This window comes from Balaenoptera borealis, assembly GCF_965194805.1.
Source record: "Balaenoptera borealis genome assembly, chromosome: 2".
Taxonomy (NCBI): domain Eukaryota; kingdom Metazoa; phylum Chordata; class Mammalia; order Artiodactyla; family Balaenopteridae; genus Balaenoptera; species Balaenoptera borealis.
Window position 1 is genome coordinate 76,995,629 of NC_138867.1, and position 20,368 is coordinate 77,015,996.

Below are 20,368 nucleotides of genomic sequence, written 5' to 3' on the forward strand. Positions count from 1 at the left end.
AAAACTTGTAGTGAGGAATATGGGAGGGGGGGTGCTCAGAGGAGATGAGGGGGTAATTATAGTAAATTCTTGAATGCAGGGTATCATCAGGAAAAGGAGGACTCTCTACTGTTTTCCCTAGAAAAGTAATGTGACAGCAGGAAAATTATTAGCTGTGCCGTGTGTGGCGGTTTGGGTATGTGGGGGGTGGAATTATGAAGAGAGGAACCAGAGGGAAGGGAAGAAGTTCCAGGACTCCAAGCAGAAGTGTCAGGGAGCCAGAAGCCCTCCACCCCCCTTGGCAAAAGTTGCCTAGTAGGTGTGGATGTGAAATCTTCTCTAGAAGACATCATCTTTGCATCTTATTTTAATTAGTTTCATCTATTTGAGCTGATTCTGGCGTTAGAATCGCTTACAGGATGATTCAGCTCATGAGATGAAGAACACCTCGCAATTCCTTCTACCACCCCCCAAAAGCTTCAAAACAGAAGGACTACTCAGTCTGGGCAGCTCATTTCTATTAAAAAGGCAAAACTTTAGCACTGATGAAAAACAGATGAATTTTTTCTTCCTCTCTCTGAAACAGTTACTCTCTTTTACTGATGTGAAGTGACGTCAGCAATGCTTGTCCTATCCCCTTGGAGAGAAGGGAGAGAGGAGGAGGGGATGGAAGGAGGGAGCTGGGAGAAAGAGCTAGAGAAAAAGAGAGAAAGCAAACCGAGGGGAAGAGGGGAAAGGGACAGGGGTGGGGAGGAGAGAATGGGAATGAATAGTCTACACTTTCTGGCCAAAATTCCACAAACAGTGGGCAAAACAATGCTTTAGAAGCCGGTGATTGATAAGACACCTTTCTCTACTCTCCCTCGATCTGCATATTCTAACATATGGAAAGCTTACAGGCCCTGTGCACTTATAGAAGCCGATAATGCATTAGCTCTCAGCAATATTTACAGCACCACTTTTAATACACACCAGATGGTTCGCGACTGTGCCGCCTCAGCCAGCTCGCTCCTCGATTTCACTCGGCGGCACTTTGTTGCAATTACGCTCCACGCTGAGACCAATTTTATTGGTGACCTATTTTTCATATTTGCAGCATTTTATGTTAAAAAACCTTGTCTCTGGCCTTTTTGTAAAGGGCAGCGCTCAGGAAGGGAGAGCTTAGGAGGACGGCGGGGCTGTCTAGGTGGATATTAATATTTATCATGATGTTACATACCTCGGGTTTAAGTGAGTAAACCGGATAGACATAAGTACTCGGGTCATTATGTTTGTTCACTCACCCCCTGTTTGTCAGACCCCCACGGACTGTCTACACGGCGCGCTCGCTTCAGAGTCAATACATCCGACCATAAATATTGTATTCCATTAATTATCACGCCACTGGCTTAGGCTGGGCGCCGGCGTCCTCGAGCGACGCAGGGCAAATGAGGACGCTTCCTGAGCAGATTTCTAGGCTGGGAACCCCGCTGAAATTTCCGCAGTGCCTGGGAATTCCTAGAGCCGGAGCGCCCGGCTCAACTCGGGCTGGGCCTGGGGCCGGCTGGCGGGGGAGGGGGTGAGGCGGGCGGAGGCCTGACGCCGCCAGGAGCGCTCAGTACCTGTTATCTTGCCACGCAGAAGGCCACAGGGAGAATCCCATTTGGCACGCCGGGAAAGGCTTTCAACTTTATCTCCCGTCATGTAAATATCCCCGAGTGCCCGACTGAGGGACTTTGTTTTGCATCGAACAATATAAATATCCTCTTTGCTGCAACGCAGGTGTGCACTTCCTAACCGAACTTTTTTTTTTTTCTCCCTCGTTTATAGTAACTCTTTATACCCTCCTCCCCTGGTTTTCAAAAAAAAAAAAATCACAGATGTTTACTTTATTGATATAACCTATACCACGGTTAGGCTGAGGATAATATGCCTCAACTAACAGTCATTTAGCAAATAATAGAGGCGTTCTGGATGCTTTCCAACGTTACACATGTAGTTGGTCATAAAATGATACGTGAAAAAATTAACATCTGCTTTCCTAAAATAAAGTGTGCCAAGTAGCTTTTTATGAATGCTTTCCTCATTTTAAAAAGAAATATGGAGAAATAAACTGGCACCCAGATGTATAGCATATTTATAATGGTTTTAGGATTTAAAGGTAGCGTATTCATCGCACAAGCCATTTAAAAACTGACGGTTTAAAAGCTACTTAACCCCAGACATCTTCGAATCCTTAAGAGTCTTCCAAATTGTATTATTTAAAGAGGAATTTACTGTAATTTAATTGTGTATCAAGGCAGAACTACGTGCAAGTCGGGGCACTGCGGCCTGAGCTCAACAGAAATTCCAACTCGCCTTTTATTTACCTAATTTCTCAGCAAGGTTCCCAGGCCCTTAAGAAGGCAGAGCTGGAAAGTTTAGTTGGGCTCTTTTTTGTTGTTGTTTAATTCCACTATTAGGAAATGAGGCCTACCTTTGAATTATTTCATTAGGATTTGGCCTTTTGGGGGAAGGGGTGGGAACCATAATCATTAGTGGCTTTTTATTATTTCTACAATAAATGGCTAGATTCTTTGTTGAATAAGCTGCTTGAATGTTTTGCAGATGTTCCACTTAGACCAAATCTGACCCCCTATTTCCTCCCCAATAAGTCGCATAAACTCTCCCTCCACTGCCTTTACTCGAGAGCATGCTCCCCCATCCTGGCAAGTTTATAAGTGTCGAGCATATTCTTATGAAATTTCCACCTAACTGCACACACACAGACACAAATACATTTACACACACACACTCCCACCCACTGAGCCTCTGAGCGTGGCAGAGGGTAAGAGAAGAGAAAAAAAGACAAGAAACTGGTGAGGCGGAATGGAAAGGAGGAGGGAAGTCAGCGCAGTGGTTACACTCCTATGAGGAGTGAGCCCTCCCTGGGCCCCTCACCCCCCTTTGTGCCTTGGGTTTGAAACACGGGGGGTGGCCCAGGTCCGTTTCCCCCAAAGTGCAGGGAATCTCGATTTGCCCAGCGTTTGGGGCGTCCGCTCAAGGTGTTTCGGGCCCGTCCCGGCGAGCTGAGGCCGAGCCGGGCCAGCCCCGCGGTCATCCCGGAGCATCCCTCCCGCGGCACCGCCCAGCCGCCGCGGCCGCGCGTGGGCACCGAGGCCGAACAAAGGGCTCCGTGGGGCGTGGGGCGCGGGCATGTGACAGGCCCGGGCGCCGCGTCGCGAGCCCCCGCTGGGAGGGGCGGCCGACCCGGGGGTGCCGGGTGGCTTCTTGACATAGAAAGCGCTGCGGGCCTCGCGCTGGCTGCGCCGGGCCGCGCGCCGCCGGGATGAGAAGTACTTGTCTGGCTCCGCGCTGGAGAAGCCGCACGTCTCATCTCTCCAGCTCTTGCTTGAAAAGCACTCGGAAGAAACTGTGTGCGCGGGGAGGGCCTCGGGGTGGGCCGGGGCCAGGCTGCGAGGCTGAGGGGGACCGGCCTGGGGGTGGATGGGGAGGAGGTGGAAGAAGTAGCTCCTTTCTGAGTGACAGGACTCCTTTTCAAAGAGCAAATGGGGAGGGGCGGGTGGGGAGAAGCTCCTCTTACGCACGGGAGAATTTTCAAGGTTTCGAAGTCACTCCCCCTCCCCTCCCTTTAAAGACAGAGATCTCTCTTTTTTCTCTTCTTTTCTTTCCTTTCCTTTTTCTTTCTTTCTTTTTAAGGTAGGAAGTGCGTGTGCCAACGTGTCTTGGTGTATTTCAGGAGAAAGAATGATCCATTAAACTTTAAAAAATCTTCTTGAGTTGGTAAAAATTATTGAAAACATTTTAACATGTTTTTGTGGACTTACTGACCAGAGTGGATAAGTCAAGCTCTCAGACAGAGGTCTTTAGTTAAAGATGATATGTTTGTTAGGGAAAGAAAGTTTCCCCTCACCCCAATAACAAAACCTATCACAGCTTTACTTCTTACTAGAAAAGAGTGTGTCCTTTTTTGAACACCTCTAAGGTGTCAGATGCCTCTGAGAAATCAGGTTGGGCGAGTAAAGCTCATCACGCACGCGCCAATTTTTAAAGCCTGCCTGGATTTATAACTTAACCTTAGAAACACGTTTATTATCTCCATTCTCAACCTCAGGTTTAAAAAAAAAGTAGTGTTGGACGACCATGCCTTATAGAGGAGAAAAACCTTCTTTTAAAAAAAGATTTAAACCCACAGTACCAGTTGTTTGTTGTTGTTATCATGATTATGATGGTTATTATGTCATCCCTCCTTTTTGCACTTGATCTGATGAGAGAACTTTTTAAAAGAGTGTGAAATGAAGGACACAAAGACAGTATATTAATGAAAAGAAGAAAGTGGCCCTTTTAATGAGAACTAAAGAAAACCCAAATGTAGATGAAGTGTACCGTAAAAGCTGCTTCAAAGTCCATCTTAATTCCCTTGGGCTCAGTCATCACAAACATGTGATAATTGGGAGTCCTGCATGGAGGTAAGGCAGCCATGGGGTGGGGATCATGCGATGCACCTCCCTGCCCTCTAGTTCCAAATACATTTTAACCAAGAACTTGGAGACCTTACAGAACCCAGGTTTGGCTACTTAACTTTCAAATGCTATTTGCCCATTAAAGTAATTTTTTCCTTCTTGAGTAACTGCGCTCACGAAGGGAGCTTCATCCTCTACCCCACCTCACCCCTCAGCAGGTTGGAATATGCTGGGCCATATTCTAGGTTTTGACTATTATTTCGTGATCAGCTCTGTTTCATTTTCTGCTTATTTTCGGACCTCAGCCTTTCTGGATCACAAAAGTCCCCACAAGCAACACAGCAATAAATCTGAACAAAAATAAGACAGATTTCCTCATCGATGTGTAATAAAGTTAAAGGACATTGTTTTGTCAGACAAGCGCTAAGTAGAAAATAAATCTCAGAGTCTGGGGAAACAAAACGGAGCGCTGCTGGCATGTGTGTAAATTTACTTTTAAAAGCAATAAATCAATGTTAAATTAAACAGCTGGGTACCCTGTCTAGGAGAAGGTTCCGTGTTTAAGGAGACCTTGATGGGAGAAATGTGCTATTTAATCAGACACCAATAACAAAAAAAGTTAAATTTTTATTGTGATCCAAGGCAAGACTGGCCTGGGAATGTCTCTGAACTTCAGAGAGGAAGAGGGGAAGAAGAAGCAGTGTGAATTGTATCTACAGTTTCTATCTTCAGATCTTGACATATGTTTTCAGGCATAAGGAGACGAGGAGGTTTCATAGAAATGTTTTAGATGTTTTGTAAATTGTAGCTTAAGCTCCTTATTGGCTTAGGTTTGTTGGGTGGGTTATGATCTTTGTGGGATTTTTCTTCCTGTAACTACTATAACCTGTGGAGATGTTTTACTGAGCATGTTGAGCATATTCTTATCTAACACTTCCTTGATTCTCAATGTGATTGTTTTGCACAGTAAATAGCAGAGTAGAAAATAAAGAGAATTGTTATTTCATATCTATTATGTCTTGCCTTTTTTCACTGAGAAGCAAACCTGAGATTGGAGTAGCAGTTAAAACTCAACTGGAATATTTTAATGTTCATTTTTCTAAGGTTTTTTGTTTGGTTGGTTGGCTGGTTTATTTTTACAAAACACTTAATTGGGAAAATTTGTATGTGTGGGGTTGAGGCAGGGGACAGAACAATAGAAAACCCAAGCTCTGGCTCCGTATTCTAAGAACAATGTGAATCGATGAGTTATTATAAAGGCAATATTCAATAGCAGGAGATTAGGAGTAGTTTAAGGCTAACATGCACATACACGGATTCCCCCACCACCAATCTTAAAGTGAAATTCCAGAAAGAATCAACAGAAGTACTTTAGAAAGCAGACATGAGATGAACCCCTTAGTCTTTTGCATTCAGATCAACTAGTTTAAAAGAAAAATGCGGGATTCTTGCCTATACAGAAACCAGCAAATTGTTCTTTACTTTCTTCATATCACAATCTCAGAAGCTGTGTTTTGTTAGCCAAGTTCCACAGAATATTCATATAATTAGGTAACATCATTCAAAACTAAAAGATGGGGAAAGTGCTGTTTTCCCCCTCAAGCTACAAACTAACAGGGATATTTGGCAGCATCTTGGCTACCTTTGACTTTTCTTCAGCCAAAGGAAATATCAAAGACCCGGTTGCCTGGAGAAGAATAAAGTTATGTTATTTATATTTTGAAGGCTGCATTCAGTTTCCATGACCAGTCGTGGCTTGTTAAGGAAATCTGTGTCTTATGCCACTCAGAGATGGCTCGAATTGCCTGTCAGGAGACGTCTGGGCAGCCTTGTAAACTCAGGATGACTTCCCAAATCCTGCTAGGATTTCCCAGCGATGTGCTTTCCTCTGTGCTGAAGCCCTGGGAGTCATGTCAGCCCAAGGTGAGCCTTTCAGGTACCGCTCTTTGTCCCCATCTGGAGAGGAAGGTGCAGAATTAGTTAGATGCTGCGCTGGTTTTGGAGGTGGGGATGGGGGGAACGGAAAGGCCGCTTGTTCTAATTAAAGACAATAAGCAACCCTGTGAGGAGCTGCCCTTTAGCCTTAGCCTGAGGCAGAAAGGGTCTGTCTCGCCTCAGTCGTTAAGTCTGTTTGAGCTGGCTTGTGGGCCGAAGAGCAGAAACCTGCAGGTAGCGCTGGGCTCAGGTGAGACTGGGCCAGTGGTTACGTCACCCCGAGTGCATCTTTACCTCCCAATTCCCTAGTCGCTCTGTGCTCTGCGCTTGACTTTGATTCTAACTTTGCTTGCTAGATGGCGCTCGGTGTCTCAGGACCTTCCATCTCAGAATTAAAGCGGCTTTTTAGTTAGCACCGTTGTTCTCAACTAGTTGTGGGCATTTGATTTGCACAGTGCTGGTAATGTTATTACTGCCCTTTTTGTCACCCTTGTTCACTTTTTGATTAAGGTAGCACCCAGGTGGGAGCTGCCCACCTTAATCCGTATAATAATAAAATTGAGTGAAACTCTCTGCACCTGAATTTAGGGTACATTTATGGCTCAATTATCCGTTCTGATGCATTTCAAAAAGCACTTCTGTAACTTTTCCTCCAGTAATCTGATTGAGGTTTTCAGGAAGAAGATAAATCAGCAGGTTCAGATGGTTATTTACCGTCCTTGAGGTTTACCACCAAGAGTTCACCTCCCGCTCCCACTACTATTACCTATTTCCATTTCAAGATGAGTTAAGCTAATCTTAGGGAACTTATTACTTTCATTTATCATTATGGCATGCCATTCATTGATTTTAAAGTATTATAATTTGTTTAAAGCCCAAATAACTACAATTCATGTCCACAAAGAAATATGTTTTAATATTAGTAATAAAAGCTACCATAAAGCTTGTGAAGGGTTATTTGTGGATTCTAATGTATATTTATTTTAATCACTAGGTGATTCTTCTCAGATATTCAAAACACTTTAAAAAAAAACTTCTTTGTGTTGAAGCACAAAGAGACAAAATCAATAGTTCTAAGTTTCTGATGGAAAAAAATTAAGATGAGCCAAAAGGACCTGTATGTTGTTTTGTCGAATGAAGGTGTCACTTTCACAGCACCAACCGCTCTCAAACCATTGTGTGTCCCTTAAAGAAAAGGTTGCAGGTGAGGAAGAAAATGGAAAAAAAAAAACCTTCCATGTAGATATTTTACAAACATTTTAACAAAAGAGAGTTTAACTTGCTACTTGCTTTTAGGATTTAGAGAACTAATTTGTATAGAAATGTTCCATCTTTAGGAAAATCAATAACACTCAGAGCTGGGTGGTTTGGAAACCTTTTGTCAAACCTTGGCTGCTTTGGTGGAGGACCCCGCGGTCTCTCTTTAGGTGTTAGGCTGAAACTAGCAGGCGCTGAAAACCTAAAGCGGAAAATTTACAACTTGATCGGCCCCAGCCACAAACCAAAAAACCTGCTACTGGTGCAAACATATGTTCCAGATTAAGTTAGGCAAATGGCTCTCGTTTTCTCAGGGTTGAAAGTTGGTCATGAAAATTCAAATTTGAGTAAGCTCTGCTTCCAATGGATCACCAGATCCTCAAACACTTATAAATCTCTCCCAACCGTTTACTCAAGAGATTTCATATATTTTATTACCTTCTTGAGAGCTTAGTTTATAATCTCCTGCAAATTTAATCCAATCAGGTATTATTTTCCGGGAACACATCTAGTTTTAAAAGTTGGGTAATTTGAAAACTAGGTGTATTCTCTTCTCTAATATTACACTGCTAGATAGCTAATGTGTGACTCAGTTGCTCTAATGCTTTTTCTATTTCTTCACATACAGACTAACTTTAAAAAGCAGAAATTAAACTGCTGGATTTTTTTTAAAGTTTCTTTAAAGTTTTATTCACCAGAGGCGTAGGTGATATTTTTCACAGCATGAGACAAAATAAGAGAGTGTTACCCAAGCCTTTAATTATGTCAGGAAAGACTGAAATCATGATGTTTCTTTTAATGACGATAAATGTATTTTGCAACCTCCCTGTGGTCATACAGCCATCTCCCAGCTCAGTCATTTGTAGACCAGTCTGGCTATTAAGATGTCTTGTAAGCTAGGTTAGAATTAACTCCCGATTCTCCAAGATGGCTAGCTCCCTGGGCAAGTTGCAGAGGATGGAGCCTGGCATCAGATATCTTGGGTCCCTTCCTATCTCAGGATAGGAAGACATTCCCTATTACCTACCCGAACTTGCATGATCATCCTGCAGATTTTAACCAATATTGTCATGTTGAAGTTTGATAGTTATTGTTTACATTTCTCCCTTCCCCAAGGGGTCTTGGAAAGTGTTTAAGAGATTATTGATTTCCAAGAAACCAAATAAAGAAGGCTGTTCTTTTATAACATATGAAATACACACTTTTCTTTAACTAAATAGGCAGTGTATATTTGACATTGACAAATGGGCAAGAGACAGGAAACTTATTTTAAAAGACTTTGAGGTAGGAAAAAAGTGGATAGGACAGAAACAACCCTCTAGAAGAGTGGGGTTGGAATTAAAGAAAAAGCTGGGATAAGGTGTGTGTTGCAGGGGGAATGGCCATGTATGCTGTAAAATGGTTTAAAGTTTCATCGAACACATGCAGGTGGTGAGCAAACATCTCTGGAGAACCTCCTTTTCAGGGGGGACCTAATCAGTATCACTCAGTGTTTTGATTGATTTGTCTTTTTAAAACAAGAAAATCAAGTTTTCTTGCACTTCTTTTCGCCACATTTTTTTTCTGGCAAAGTGGTCCTGAAATATCCACCCAGGTCTGGGAGTTTCTGATTAACTTAGAATAACCCAGAAAAATCATTCTGAAACTGTGTCAAGAATACACTTAAAAAAAAAAAAGAAATTCCTGATTAATTAAATAGAGATCTCAGCCACCCTGTCCGCGGGTCGTAAGGGAAATCTCCAGTGAAGGAAGGAGATTCCCAAAGACCCAGATGGAAGGAACAAATGCTAGGCACCCAGGAGTTCAATAACTGCTCTCTATTCCACCCAAATCTCCACAAGTTCCCCACACCAACAGAGGAAAGCTCCACGTCCTTCTCCACACCTGATTCTCTTTCTTGTTCCTGAACCTCTGGAAGGTAAGAATGAAATATTCATTTATCCAAAGATGGAAACCCAGTTCGTAGAATAAATTCCATAAAAATACACCAACCAAAGACATTCAAACATTATGGAGATATTTCTGTTGTAGTTTCACAACTGGGAGGTGGATCCCCAGTCTAGAATATGCGAGTCTCCAAGACACTATTATTCAACAGGTCCCCTTTGTTACCCTGCACACTTCAGCTGCCACAATACATTTCCCTAGTTTTCATAGGAGGGTCGTGCGGCAAGTTAAGATAGCTCCCGGTGTGGCCGAGTTTCTCTTGTAGCACGGACTTGTCTTAGAATTTGGGCAAAGCGACTCTTGAGACCACAAGAGTGACTGAACTATGAGAAAAAATTATCTTTGGGGATAACTCAGCAGTGACTTTGCACACTAAAAAAGGGGCAAAAATTTTGTGTAAGCAGCGCTGTGTGAGAAAACAGACTGAATTGTTAACCTATGAAATATTTAATAAAATATTTGTATTCTTATGGGATAGAAAAATAGAGTGTTTTGAAGCTGAATTGCCACTAAGCTGAGGAATTCACAGAAATTTGTCATTGTAATACTATGCTAAAGAATCATTTTATCCTGAAAGGTATTGTAATCCATGTTACTATACAAAAGCAATTTTGTAATCGGTTTGTCGAGGCTATTTTAGAGGAAAGAAACTTCTTACCGTAAGATACCAGAATTCTCTCCCTTTTTCACTTTCCTGGCCCTTTCTCGTAAAGTTCGGATTAAGTTGATTTGAAACGATTTTTGTACAATCGATATTTTAATAGAAATTTGTTTTTGGCCGTCTTGCCTGCTCTAAACGTAATACTTTGGTCCTCAAAGTTGGTTCAAGAGAGTAGACGATTAGAACAGGGTTCCAGAAGGAGGGAAGAGATTTCACTTAAAGTCCAACAAGTGAGGCAAGTTTCAATAAAGGAAGGTGCAATTTGAAATCTTTAAAAACTAGTCTTGTCTTAAGAGTGGTGACTTAAAGGTTGCTAGGGAGATCATGCAATGAAAAAGACACCACATGAAAGTGATCTTCCTTTATTGTATTTTGCTTAACCCGACAGTAAAAAGGAGAGCCAAAGAGGGAGACACGCCGAAATCTGGAGCTTGGAGTCGAGGTCTGAAAGTAGGAAAAGCGGTGGTGGTGGGTACTGAGCCAGACGCGCCCCCTTTTAGTGCTGTCAGATAAGTTTCTGCCAAGCTCTTTAGCGCGCCGCCGGCCGGGCGCCCGCTGCACAGACACCTGCTACCGGGCGGTAATTAACCAGTACCTGGGCGCACCCGGGTGAGACGGCTCCAGCCACGGACAGAGCCGTGGGACCGAGGGCCCAGTGGGTCTGGACGTACAGCTCTCGGTCCACAGGTCTCTCGCGACTGAGATCACCAGCCCAGGGAGAATGGGCTCACAGTACAGAGCTCTTAAACCGGTGCCGGTACAGCTCTGGCCAGCTAAGGGGTGCTTGTGAGAAGCTGGCCAAAGAAAAGTTGTGGATAAGACTTCTGCCACAGAAATGACTGAGAGTGGCGCTGCTTTCATTAGAAAGTAGATGCAAATTCGGGGAGCAGGCAAACGGTGTGTCAAATCTGTGGCACTCTAGTTAACACTGGGCACGGAGCAAACAAGACTCTCCACCCACGAACTGTATACTTTTTAAACCCATTGTCGCTTTGGGCTCAGATCCTAAGATTTCGAGCGCCAGTTTCCTATGGTGAGGGGGTGGTCGGAGAGAAGAATCAGGCGAGCGCCGGAACTTCAGGGTTCTGGCGGAGGGGAGAGGGAAGGGGGCGCGCTGGGTGCTGTCCATGGTGCTGGGAAGAACGCGGCTTCATTTCGCTTCATTTCGCTGCACCCAAACCGAGCTCAGGTGTAAAAGGGGGAAGAGAAACCGAGAACTCCTGTGGCTGGGATTTGTTTTTCTTCCCGTGAATGTGGAAAGTACGCATATGGATATACAATTTAAACAGCACTCTACGAGGGTTCGCCCCTATTTCTCAGCCTGCACCGCTGAGTCAGACAGCAGCGGTAACTGGTCATTATTGGATGGTTTCCTCCTTAAAGTGTTCCAATATTTCAAAGTAATGTAATTATCAATTCTTGACGTACCAAGTAAAGAGGAAGGCGGAAAGAAAAAAAGGTGATTTGAGACTTTAAACATATCCAAAGGCACTTAGCTATTTCCAGGTTTGATACCATATAAAAGCACAGCATGACTTAGCCTGTTAGATGATGAGTTTATCGAGAAAGTATTAAAAACATATAGATCCAATTTCATTTAAATAATTCTCTAAACATCATGCTGGCCAAATATTGCAGTTATTTTTTTTTGTTAGCAAGAATAAAAGGAGCAATTTATCTATTGTTGTGTGTGTGTGCGAATTTGAAATGGCTGATTTCATTTTAAGTTCCAAAATGGTACTCTAACAACTGCATTCTCTTCAAACAGATTTGATTTCTTAAAAGACAGGTGCCCAGAAAGAAAGCAAGATGCAAATAGAAAGTATTTCAAAATTAGGATAATGAACTAAATAGAAACATAGCTTACCTAGGAAGTAAATCACACTTTTGTTAAAAGAGGTGGGGAGGAGAGGGAGAGAGAAAACATATATAGGTTTTTACATATGTGTAAAATACGTTTGTTTTTTTTTTTACAAAAAGTTTATGTGTGTGTATATATACGTGAAATTATGTGACAAAATTTCAGGTAGAATATTACTATGTTTTGTCAAACCAGAAATGTGAAAAACAGGAAAACAATTTATCTTAATTATGTTAACCACGAAAAATCTTAGCCTTAGCAACTTGAATCCATGTGACAATGAAGAAGGAAAGGGACAAGAATTCAAACAGCTGACACAATGATCAGCAGCAACTGACAGCATCTCATTTGATATTTGATATCAAGCACTAGATCAATATTTGTGAGATCAATGCATTTTTAATGGTTTTCCTTTGAAACTGTATGAAAGCCAAATTGTTGACACTCTGTGCTAGGGTTATTTTTAGAGCTGGCTATTCCAGGGGATGATATTAAGTAATTTATTGAGGCAAAGCAAAAAACCAAAACCAAAACCAAACAAAAGAAAACCACCCACACAAAACCCCCCACAAAACCCCCAAACCAAAATCACCACAACAAACCATCAATATTTCGTCAGTTGATAAATCCTGATTATCTAGGTACCCAGAGAAGGTGGGAACATTTACTGGAAAAAAGCCATTTTATGTAATTACAGTTAAAATAAGACAAAGAAGAAAACAAGGCTTTGGAAAATTATTTGGAGGTACATGAAGATGAACTGGATCATAGATACCTTTTTCAGGCACAATGGGATTAGGTGGTACTTGAGCAAAAAGAAATGAAAATGATAAAAAGAGAAAGCCCTTTCAGCTATAGGGTCAATCACCTCATGTGTGGAATTCTATAGGAAATAACAGACTTTTCAGTGTCCCAAGCAAAAGAGAAAACCGAGAACTCTATCTGAAACTCATAGCAAGGTCCCCACAAAGGTCAAATAGAGAAAAAAAAAGTAATTAGGTATACGTACTATTATTTTCCTTTTAAGAGTTTATACACTAAAAATAAAATGCAAATTGATCTCAGAGGCACATAGGTCCCCAACTTATAAATCTTTAAATTGTAATCTAGAAGGGTTCTACTCTTTTTCACTCTTTAACTTATTTGCTTACTAACTCATTATGTTTGACAAAAAAGCTAAACTTGTATTTATTTATTTGTTTTTACAGATTCAGTTTTGAGGAATTTTCACCCAGAGGAATCCAAGACAGCAAGCAGCAATTACTGGGGAGGTAGATGATGGGTGGTGCAGAGGCAGTATAACTAGGTGAACATTTTGGAAGGACAGTAACAAGGTGAGATGTGATGATTATGACAGTGTTCCTGATAAGCAGATGTTTAAGTTTTTGCACTAAAAGAGAAAGAAAGTGTCTTCCACTTGTAATTCAACTTTAGTTAAGAACTTGGGAGAGATTGGTTTCTCTTTTGCTTGAAATAATAGGAACATTTTAGAAAATTTCTGATGCTTGACCTAAAGACCTCTCATCCCTCTCCAAGATAGAGAATAAAATACTTCAAAACCATGCAATTCTTAAATTTTTTAGCTCAATGTTTCCCTTTCTCTAATGTTTTTCGTATGACAGTAAATTACCTGACAAAGAAACTGTTAATATATTATTACTAACAGATAGCTTTAAATAAAATGCTTTGTACTATATGCTTTTAAATGAAAATACAGACCTAAGTCCTTTTGCAGTAGAATTAAATCATGCACTTAGTATATTCCTTAAGAGGCTAGGTAAAAGCGTATTTTCCACGATTTTTAATAACTCCATAACGAACAGTCACTCTCTGCATGTGTCTCTATGTTCTAGTTTATTTCAAGTCTGGCAGATTGCCTATAAACTAAAAACACCAACAGTCTGAATCAATTTTTCTTTAATGAAATAAAGCCAACCTTAAACACTGATACACATTACATACAGATAATTTACAGATGCAAATGAACTTGAGGCATTCAAAAATATTTATTACAAAGCCCTGCAGAATTTGAACATGAAAAATTTATTTAAAAGAAAATAATTTTACAAACAATCCTGGTGACCAACATATATGGAGTACCTACTATGTTACCAGCACTGAAAAGACATACACATACTGTATATGTTGTCTATCCTGGTGGAATGGTCATATGCACCCCATGGATGGATATGTGTATGCATGTGTGTACACATACACACAGACATCTATGCATATATACATATATACATATTTTCCTATTAGGTCTTTAAAAAAAACCCCTGAGTATTTCATAGAAGGAAATGAACTTCATATTCAATTGTAGTTAATTTGGGCTTCATTTTGGCTAATCATAATTTGGCCAATAATTTTTTTCCTGATAGCATGAAGGACAGTACTTAGAATTTAAAAGTTTAGTGTTCCAAAAATGCTGCTCTTCTTAAGCCACTTTGAAGTAATGCTAGTGAGCCTAAGATCCAGATCTACATGTTAATCTCTAGTTTTGCCTTCAAACAGAATTCAGTTACAAAGAACTTGGAAAGATTTTGAATCTATTCAGGAGAGGAAAACGCTTTAATTTTCTGAGGAGTAAAAACTCCCCAAGAAACTTCATATAGCTTCTTAGATTTTGCTTAGCATATGTGATAAAACATTGATTGTTGCAGTTTGGTGACCCATGAAATTTGGGGGTTAGTTTTCTCTTCAGACCAGAGCATATAATTATGCAAATAAAGAGCTGTCACTGATCTAGTGAAATACTCACAAACACATGCACTCTGAAATTGGACAGAAAAGTGAAAATGGTTGGTGATGTGATGGTGCCATGGTTTGTTTTCCTGCCAAGTTTCTATCCAAGTTCATTATTCAAATTGTAAACTTTAAAAAGAGACATATCATTCTTGGGGTGTTGGTTGTCTTTTCATTTCAGATTCTTTGTATTGGTACTGCAGGCTGGCTACAGAGTACAGTTCAACATTATTTTACCTATGACAGTCTCCCATATTACCCAATGTATTAGCCAAGGAAGAAAAAGTGGAATGATCTGGAAAGAAAGATGCAGGGCCTCTCTAGATTTCTTTTCTAGAAACATGTTTCAAATAGAACTCAACTCCAACAATACAAAGAATATAGTGAAAGGTTTTTCACAAATCTCAAGGCAAAGGACTGGGAAAAGTTGCCTGGAAGGCCTCATGGATTAAGTCAAATTTCCATTTTCAAGCTTTTTTCCATTCAAGGGGAAAAGACTGGTCACTGCATGATATCCACTTAATGGTCAAACTTTCAGTAGGATTCTCTCCTATCTAGCAATTAAAGCCCACTCCGTAATATTTGGTTACTTTAACCTTTAAGGTTCATTTATAATTACCACTCCTCTAAAACCTTTGTGCTAAGAATTAACAAGAGTTCTTCAATGTAACCATGCTCTTTGGCATCAAGGTCTCCCAATTCCAAAGTTACCATTGCGAAGGCTGTTGCATAATTTCAGATGTCATGGAGAGTCCCACTGATGAAATCTGAGAAGGCTCATGTCAGACCACTGACTGCTAAAGACATCACTACATGAAAGATCAGTGGTGTGAAACTTTAAAAACATCGATCCAAATGAATCAATTAAATCAACATTCATCTCTCCTAAGTGTGAGGTTTAAAACTATCATTGTTGCCTTTTTTTTTTTTTATCCTACATAGATTTCGAGATAAACGCTGGAATGCTTTGATGGCTACTTCTATTCTCGAATCTCTGTTAATCGACTTTGTGCTATTTCCCTCTTTTCAACATCTTCCACTTGGTGTACATTCTTTACTTTTAGTACAGTGCATGACAGTTGCAATGCTTTAAATCTAAAACCGCCTAACAAAGCTGACGCTTTAGGTAGGGTAGCTTTAAGCTCTGTGAAGTGTTGATTAAAAACCCTTTCCCAGACTCAAACTGATCTTTTTGGAGATTAATAGAATATTAGATAAAAGGAAGACGAACAATTCAAGAGACTCCCACTCAGTCACACTATACAAGGAAGGAAGGAAGGAAGGAAAGTATTCAATTTTTGAAAGGGAGTACCTCCTGGAGTCTTTTATTTTATATTATTATACCTCCTAATAAGTAATCATAAAATAACCACTACTATTATCCTTTTTTTTTGCCACCCATATTTCAAAAATGAGAATATATCACATTTATTTAAAGACATTTTTCTCTACAAAGGCATAGGGAAAAATTTTGAGAAAACTTTAACCTTTCTGTAATAGTAATCTTTCTTAAATGAACCAGGATTACAGACACCAAAAGGAACCTGTCAGTCTACAGTTACAAACTATGATTACAACCAGAGACACATGTGTCTGGATTGCAACCCCGGATAATCCAGAGAAAAATGAAAAAATCTAATTTATTAGCACTGATAATACAGTTAACATATTTTGTCACCCACACTCTCTCAAAAAAGTTACAGGTTTTAAAGAAGGAAAAGCTGTGAAATAAATATAAACAAGGTATTTTCAGATTAGATGTACTACATCAAGGACCTATATAGGGATTTGGGAGCAATTTAACCTCAACAGAGTCTTTTTGGAAAACACATTTGTTTACCGTATACAGTAAAGTATATTTCATAAAATGATAGTTTAACAACGGGTTCAAATTTCCTTGTAGCCAAGGAGATATTTTAGGTCTTAAAAACAAATATCTTAAAAAAAAAAGCTTTGTGAAAGTTCCAAGCTAAACAGGGACTTAACTGAAGTTAAGATATTACCTTACAGCAACAATAATAGTAATAATAAGTAACTATAAGGTTTAAAATATTGATAAATGCTGTCCCATCATTCTTATTAAGTTTCTGCTTTTATTGACCTCTGTGAGTGATTAAATGAGCTTCTGAACAAGAATAATAAGTCACTGGATATTGGGAAAATTGTTTTTATTTTAAAATATTAAACAGAAATATATAATATATAGGAAACTCCTGTGCTTTAGTTTCCTTTTCTTTTGGTATAAACAATAATGCAATCCAAGTTGAAGCACAAGGCAGAAACTTGAGAAAAGAACAATTATTACAAGAATATTTCTCCCCCCGCCTTCAAATATCCATGAAAACTTTTAACGGCTGTATACTTAAGTACCTTTAGAAAGCTCCAAAGCCAGTATCCGGCTTTTAAGTTTTAACAGTTCTATTCTGAACCTTAGGATTGATCAACAACTCCTTGCTTCCCATTTCACTTCCTCTAAGAACTCACTATATAATTAAAAAAAAAAAAAAAAAAGCCCACTTCCTAACTTTAAACCTCTACTCTCCTGAAAACTTGTCTTAAAGAAACCAAAGTGGGAGAGCAGAGCAGAAACATTGTTAATCCTTGTCTCGTCCAAGCAGGCGGGCTACTACCAAACTGACTGTTGTTATTCCAGGAAAACTGAGGTGAAAATAATATTATATTTATACCAACAAGCCCATAATCAACAGGTTAAAAAATTGTACATTACAAGGAATCTTATCAGTAATCAGTTGGAGGTCTGGGACGGGTCGCCTAGTTCCCTCTGGGTTGCAACAGCGCAGATCCACAAGTAGAAATTACATTTACACAACTTAAGTTTGCAGATAGCTCTCTATAGATAGTTAAACAAGGCCTAACAACCCAGTAGTTTTAAAGTATTAAAGGCAAATAAGCAGTGATTTACTCTAGTTACAAGTGAAGGTTTTTTAAAAAAGAGGGGTGAGAAAACTGAAGAGAAGAAATAGGAGTGATTTGGTTTATAACCTGAGCGTATTTGCTCTAATTCAGCTGCAGAAGCTTCACAAATTGAGTACTGTACAAGTGCTGATTAAAAAAAATGCCATAAAATTAGTTTCTTGTGAACATTTTCATATACTGAAAACAGCACACAATTTATAACACTTGGAAAAATATATTCAATCCACATCAATTCTCAAATCCTCTCCGTGGAAGGTGCCATTATTTTACACAGTTCACCATTACTTCTAAAACAGAAAAGATTGCAGAGGAACATGCTTGACATTGCTGGGGTTACACGTTTTAAGCCACCCAAGGAATTGGATAAAATGACATTTTGATTTTTCCTCCTATGTTGTTTCTGCTAAAATAACATCGAAAGATATGCATATAAGATTACTGAAAGAGAGATCACCTTAATTTACCATCATTAAAATTATGAGAACTAATTAATGCACTTGTGTACCAAACACAGATACTATCAGTTTTAAAACTTGCTGAAATCGGTTCCTAGTATAAAAACATTTTATCCATGAGGTGGTTATTTTAAGTTATTTTTCTGAGGAGTCAAACAGTTCTAAGTTATTTTGGGTACATTTTATCGTGTCCTCAAATAAGGCAGGCATATTGTTGCGTATGCTTTAAAAAAGGATGAAAAAAATGCTAAATTCAGATCCTCACTTACTAGAAACAGAATCTTCACTAGGTAATTAAATTCTACAAGTAATTAAAAAATTCATAATGTTAAGATTTAACATGTGAATTTAAAAGTCAGCAAAATCTTAACTTATTTTACCTCATATTTCACAGAGTTGGCCAGATCCTAGCTGGATTAAAATACTTAATTGTTGAAACTGTAAGGCAAAACCTTACAGAGGAGGTGGACTACTACAAATTATACCTTTGGATTGAGAGGAGAAAAGTCTTTCACACCAGGTCTTTCCCTTTCTGTTGAAGTAGAAAACTAAAAGAATCATTTTAGCCCCACTAAGCCTTTCAGAAGGAAAAGGTTCAAGCGCACAGATTCCTTTTCCTTACGACGATAAAAAATACTCTCCCTAAAAAGGTCTAACTCTATGAAAGCTCAGAATAGACCACTCTACTTAGGATTAACAACAAACTTCCTCCACATTAAGATTTAAACAAAACTTAAGTATGCTATCTAAATTACAGTGCTACCCAACACACATTATATATTTAAAAAAGTAAATTCTAATGATAAAGTTGGAAATTCCCTTGAAAATGAAACCTTTCCCACATGTACTTAAAAGATTTGCTCATCACTATGTTTTGGCTTAAACAATCTCTTCTGAAATTAGAGACCTGTGTAAAATCTCGTATTCAATTGGCAAGGTTTTCAGCGATAACGTGGATTGGGTACTTTATAGATTTTTTTAATGCAGTTTTTCTTCTGGTCTCGAAATGAAAATAGATCGTTAGGGAGAGAACAATTTGCCCTCCCCAAACTACACAGTACATGACGGAATTCACGTTATGAATTTAAATTTGGCTTGGGAGGGGGGGACTTCCTTAAAAAAAAAAAAAAAAGACATAGACGCCCTTAGGGAAAAACCTGCTTAAAATGGGAGTTCTAAGTCTAGAATAAAAGTTTCCTTCGGTTCGGTTCGGGGGGAAAAAGAAATGGACATGATTCAGGGGGAAGGGGGGCCGGGGGAGAGGAGCGGAGCGGCGGCTACGTGCCTGCCGGCGGTAGGACCGCGCAGACGCCCCTCGCCCCGCAGCACCGGCGCGGGCTCCATCAGGGCAATTAGAGGCGCGCCGGCCGCGCCGGGCAGGGCGCTGTCGGCCTTAATCTGCGCGCTGACGGGCAGCGCGAAGCCCGAGCACAGCCCGCAGGAAGCACGACCAGTGAACCCATATTGCTTTGACAGTTGCACTCATCTAGAAATAATGCAAAACGCTATTTAGATGTATATATCACGACCCTGTGCTCTAGGAAGAAAACAATCTAATGAGGGGCTGGGAGTCTGCTCGCCGACAACAGGCGGTGGGGAGACGTGTGGATGCATATGCTCGAGTGTGCTTCCTCGGCTTCCCCTCCCCCGTCTCGCTCGCTCTCCTCTTACAGCTCTTCGTGCTTTATTCGGTGGGAGCGCCGCGTCAGAGTCGGCTTCAGGGAACTGGTCTTTGCCTCAGAGGCTTCGGTAAAGAACTTGAAAATAGACGGGAAGCTCTTCCAGGAAGTTAGCTCGTGACGGTCGGTGCCTGCAAAATGCACAGATTCAGTTACGAGGTGGCCTCGCGTGCTGCCGGCGCAGGTGGGACGGGACCGCCGGGCTCTGCCGAGGCCCAGGCCGCCGGTCCTCTGTCCTCGAGCCCGCGCCCTCTGCGCCGCGCCCCGCCCCGCCCTCGGAGTCCAGCCCCCACCCCCGAGGGCGCGCGACCCCTAGGGACCACACCTGTACCTGAGGGTTCACGTGGCCCCCAGGGCTCGGAGGGGGGCTGCGGCCCACCGACTCCGCGTCTCTGCCGGCGGCGCTCGGGGTGGCGATCCCGGAACTCCGCCGCCTCCGGCCTGAGCCCCTAGCACGTCCCCGACGCGCG

General features: G+C 40.8%; 1 protein-coding gene and 1 long non-coding RNA gene across 6 annotated transcripts in view; one reads left to right on the plus strand and one right to left on the minus strand.

The window, feature by feature from the left end:
* LOC309622574 overlaps positions 1 to 20,368 on the plus strand; it is a 58,382-nt gene that overhangs the window by 2,633 nt on the left and 35,381 nt on the right. For both annotated transcript variants that reach the window (XR_014240990.1, XR_014240991.1), the window contains exon 2: positions 13,291 to 13,416. This is a non-coding gene — a long non-coding RNA (uncharacterized lncRNA). The remainder of the gene's footprint in view (positions 1 to 13,290; positions 13,417 to 20,368) is intronic.
* ARB2A (ARB2 cotranscriptional regulator A) overlaps positions 3,295 to 20,368 on the minus strand; it is a 430,201-nt gene continuing 413,127 nt past the window's right edge. For 3 of the 4 annotated variants that reach the window (XM_082378255.1, XM_082378263.1, XM_082378253.1), the window contains one exon: positions 13,985 to 20,029. In XM_082378255.1, the coding sequence (XP_082234381.1) occupies positions 19,887 to 20,029 (143 nt within the window). In that variant the 3' untranslated portion in view covers positions 13,985 to 19,886. Of the gene's footprint in view, positions 6,378 to 13,984; positions 20,030 to 20,368 lie in introns of those variants that run through there. The other variant, XM_082378256.1, reaches the window with a different exon arrangement.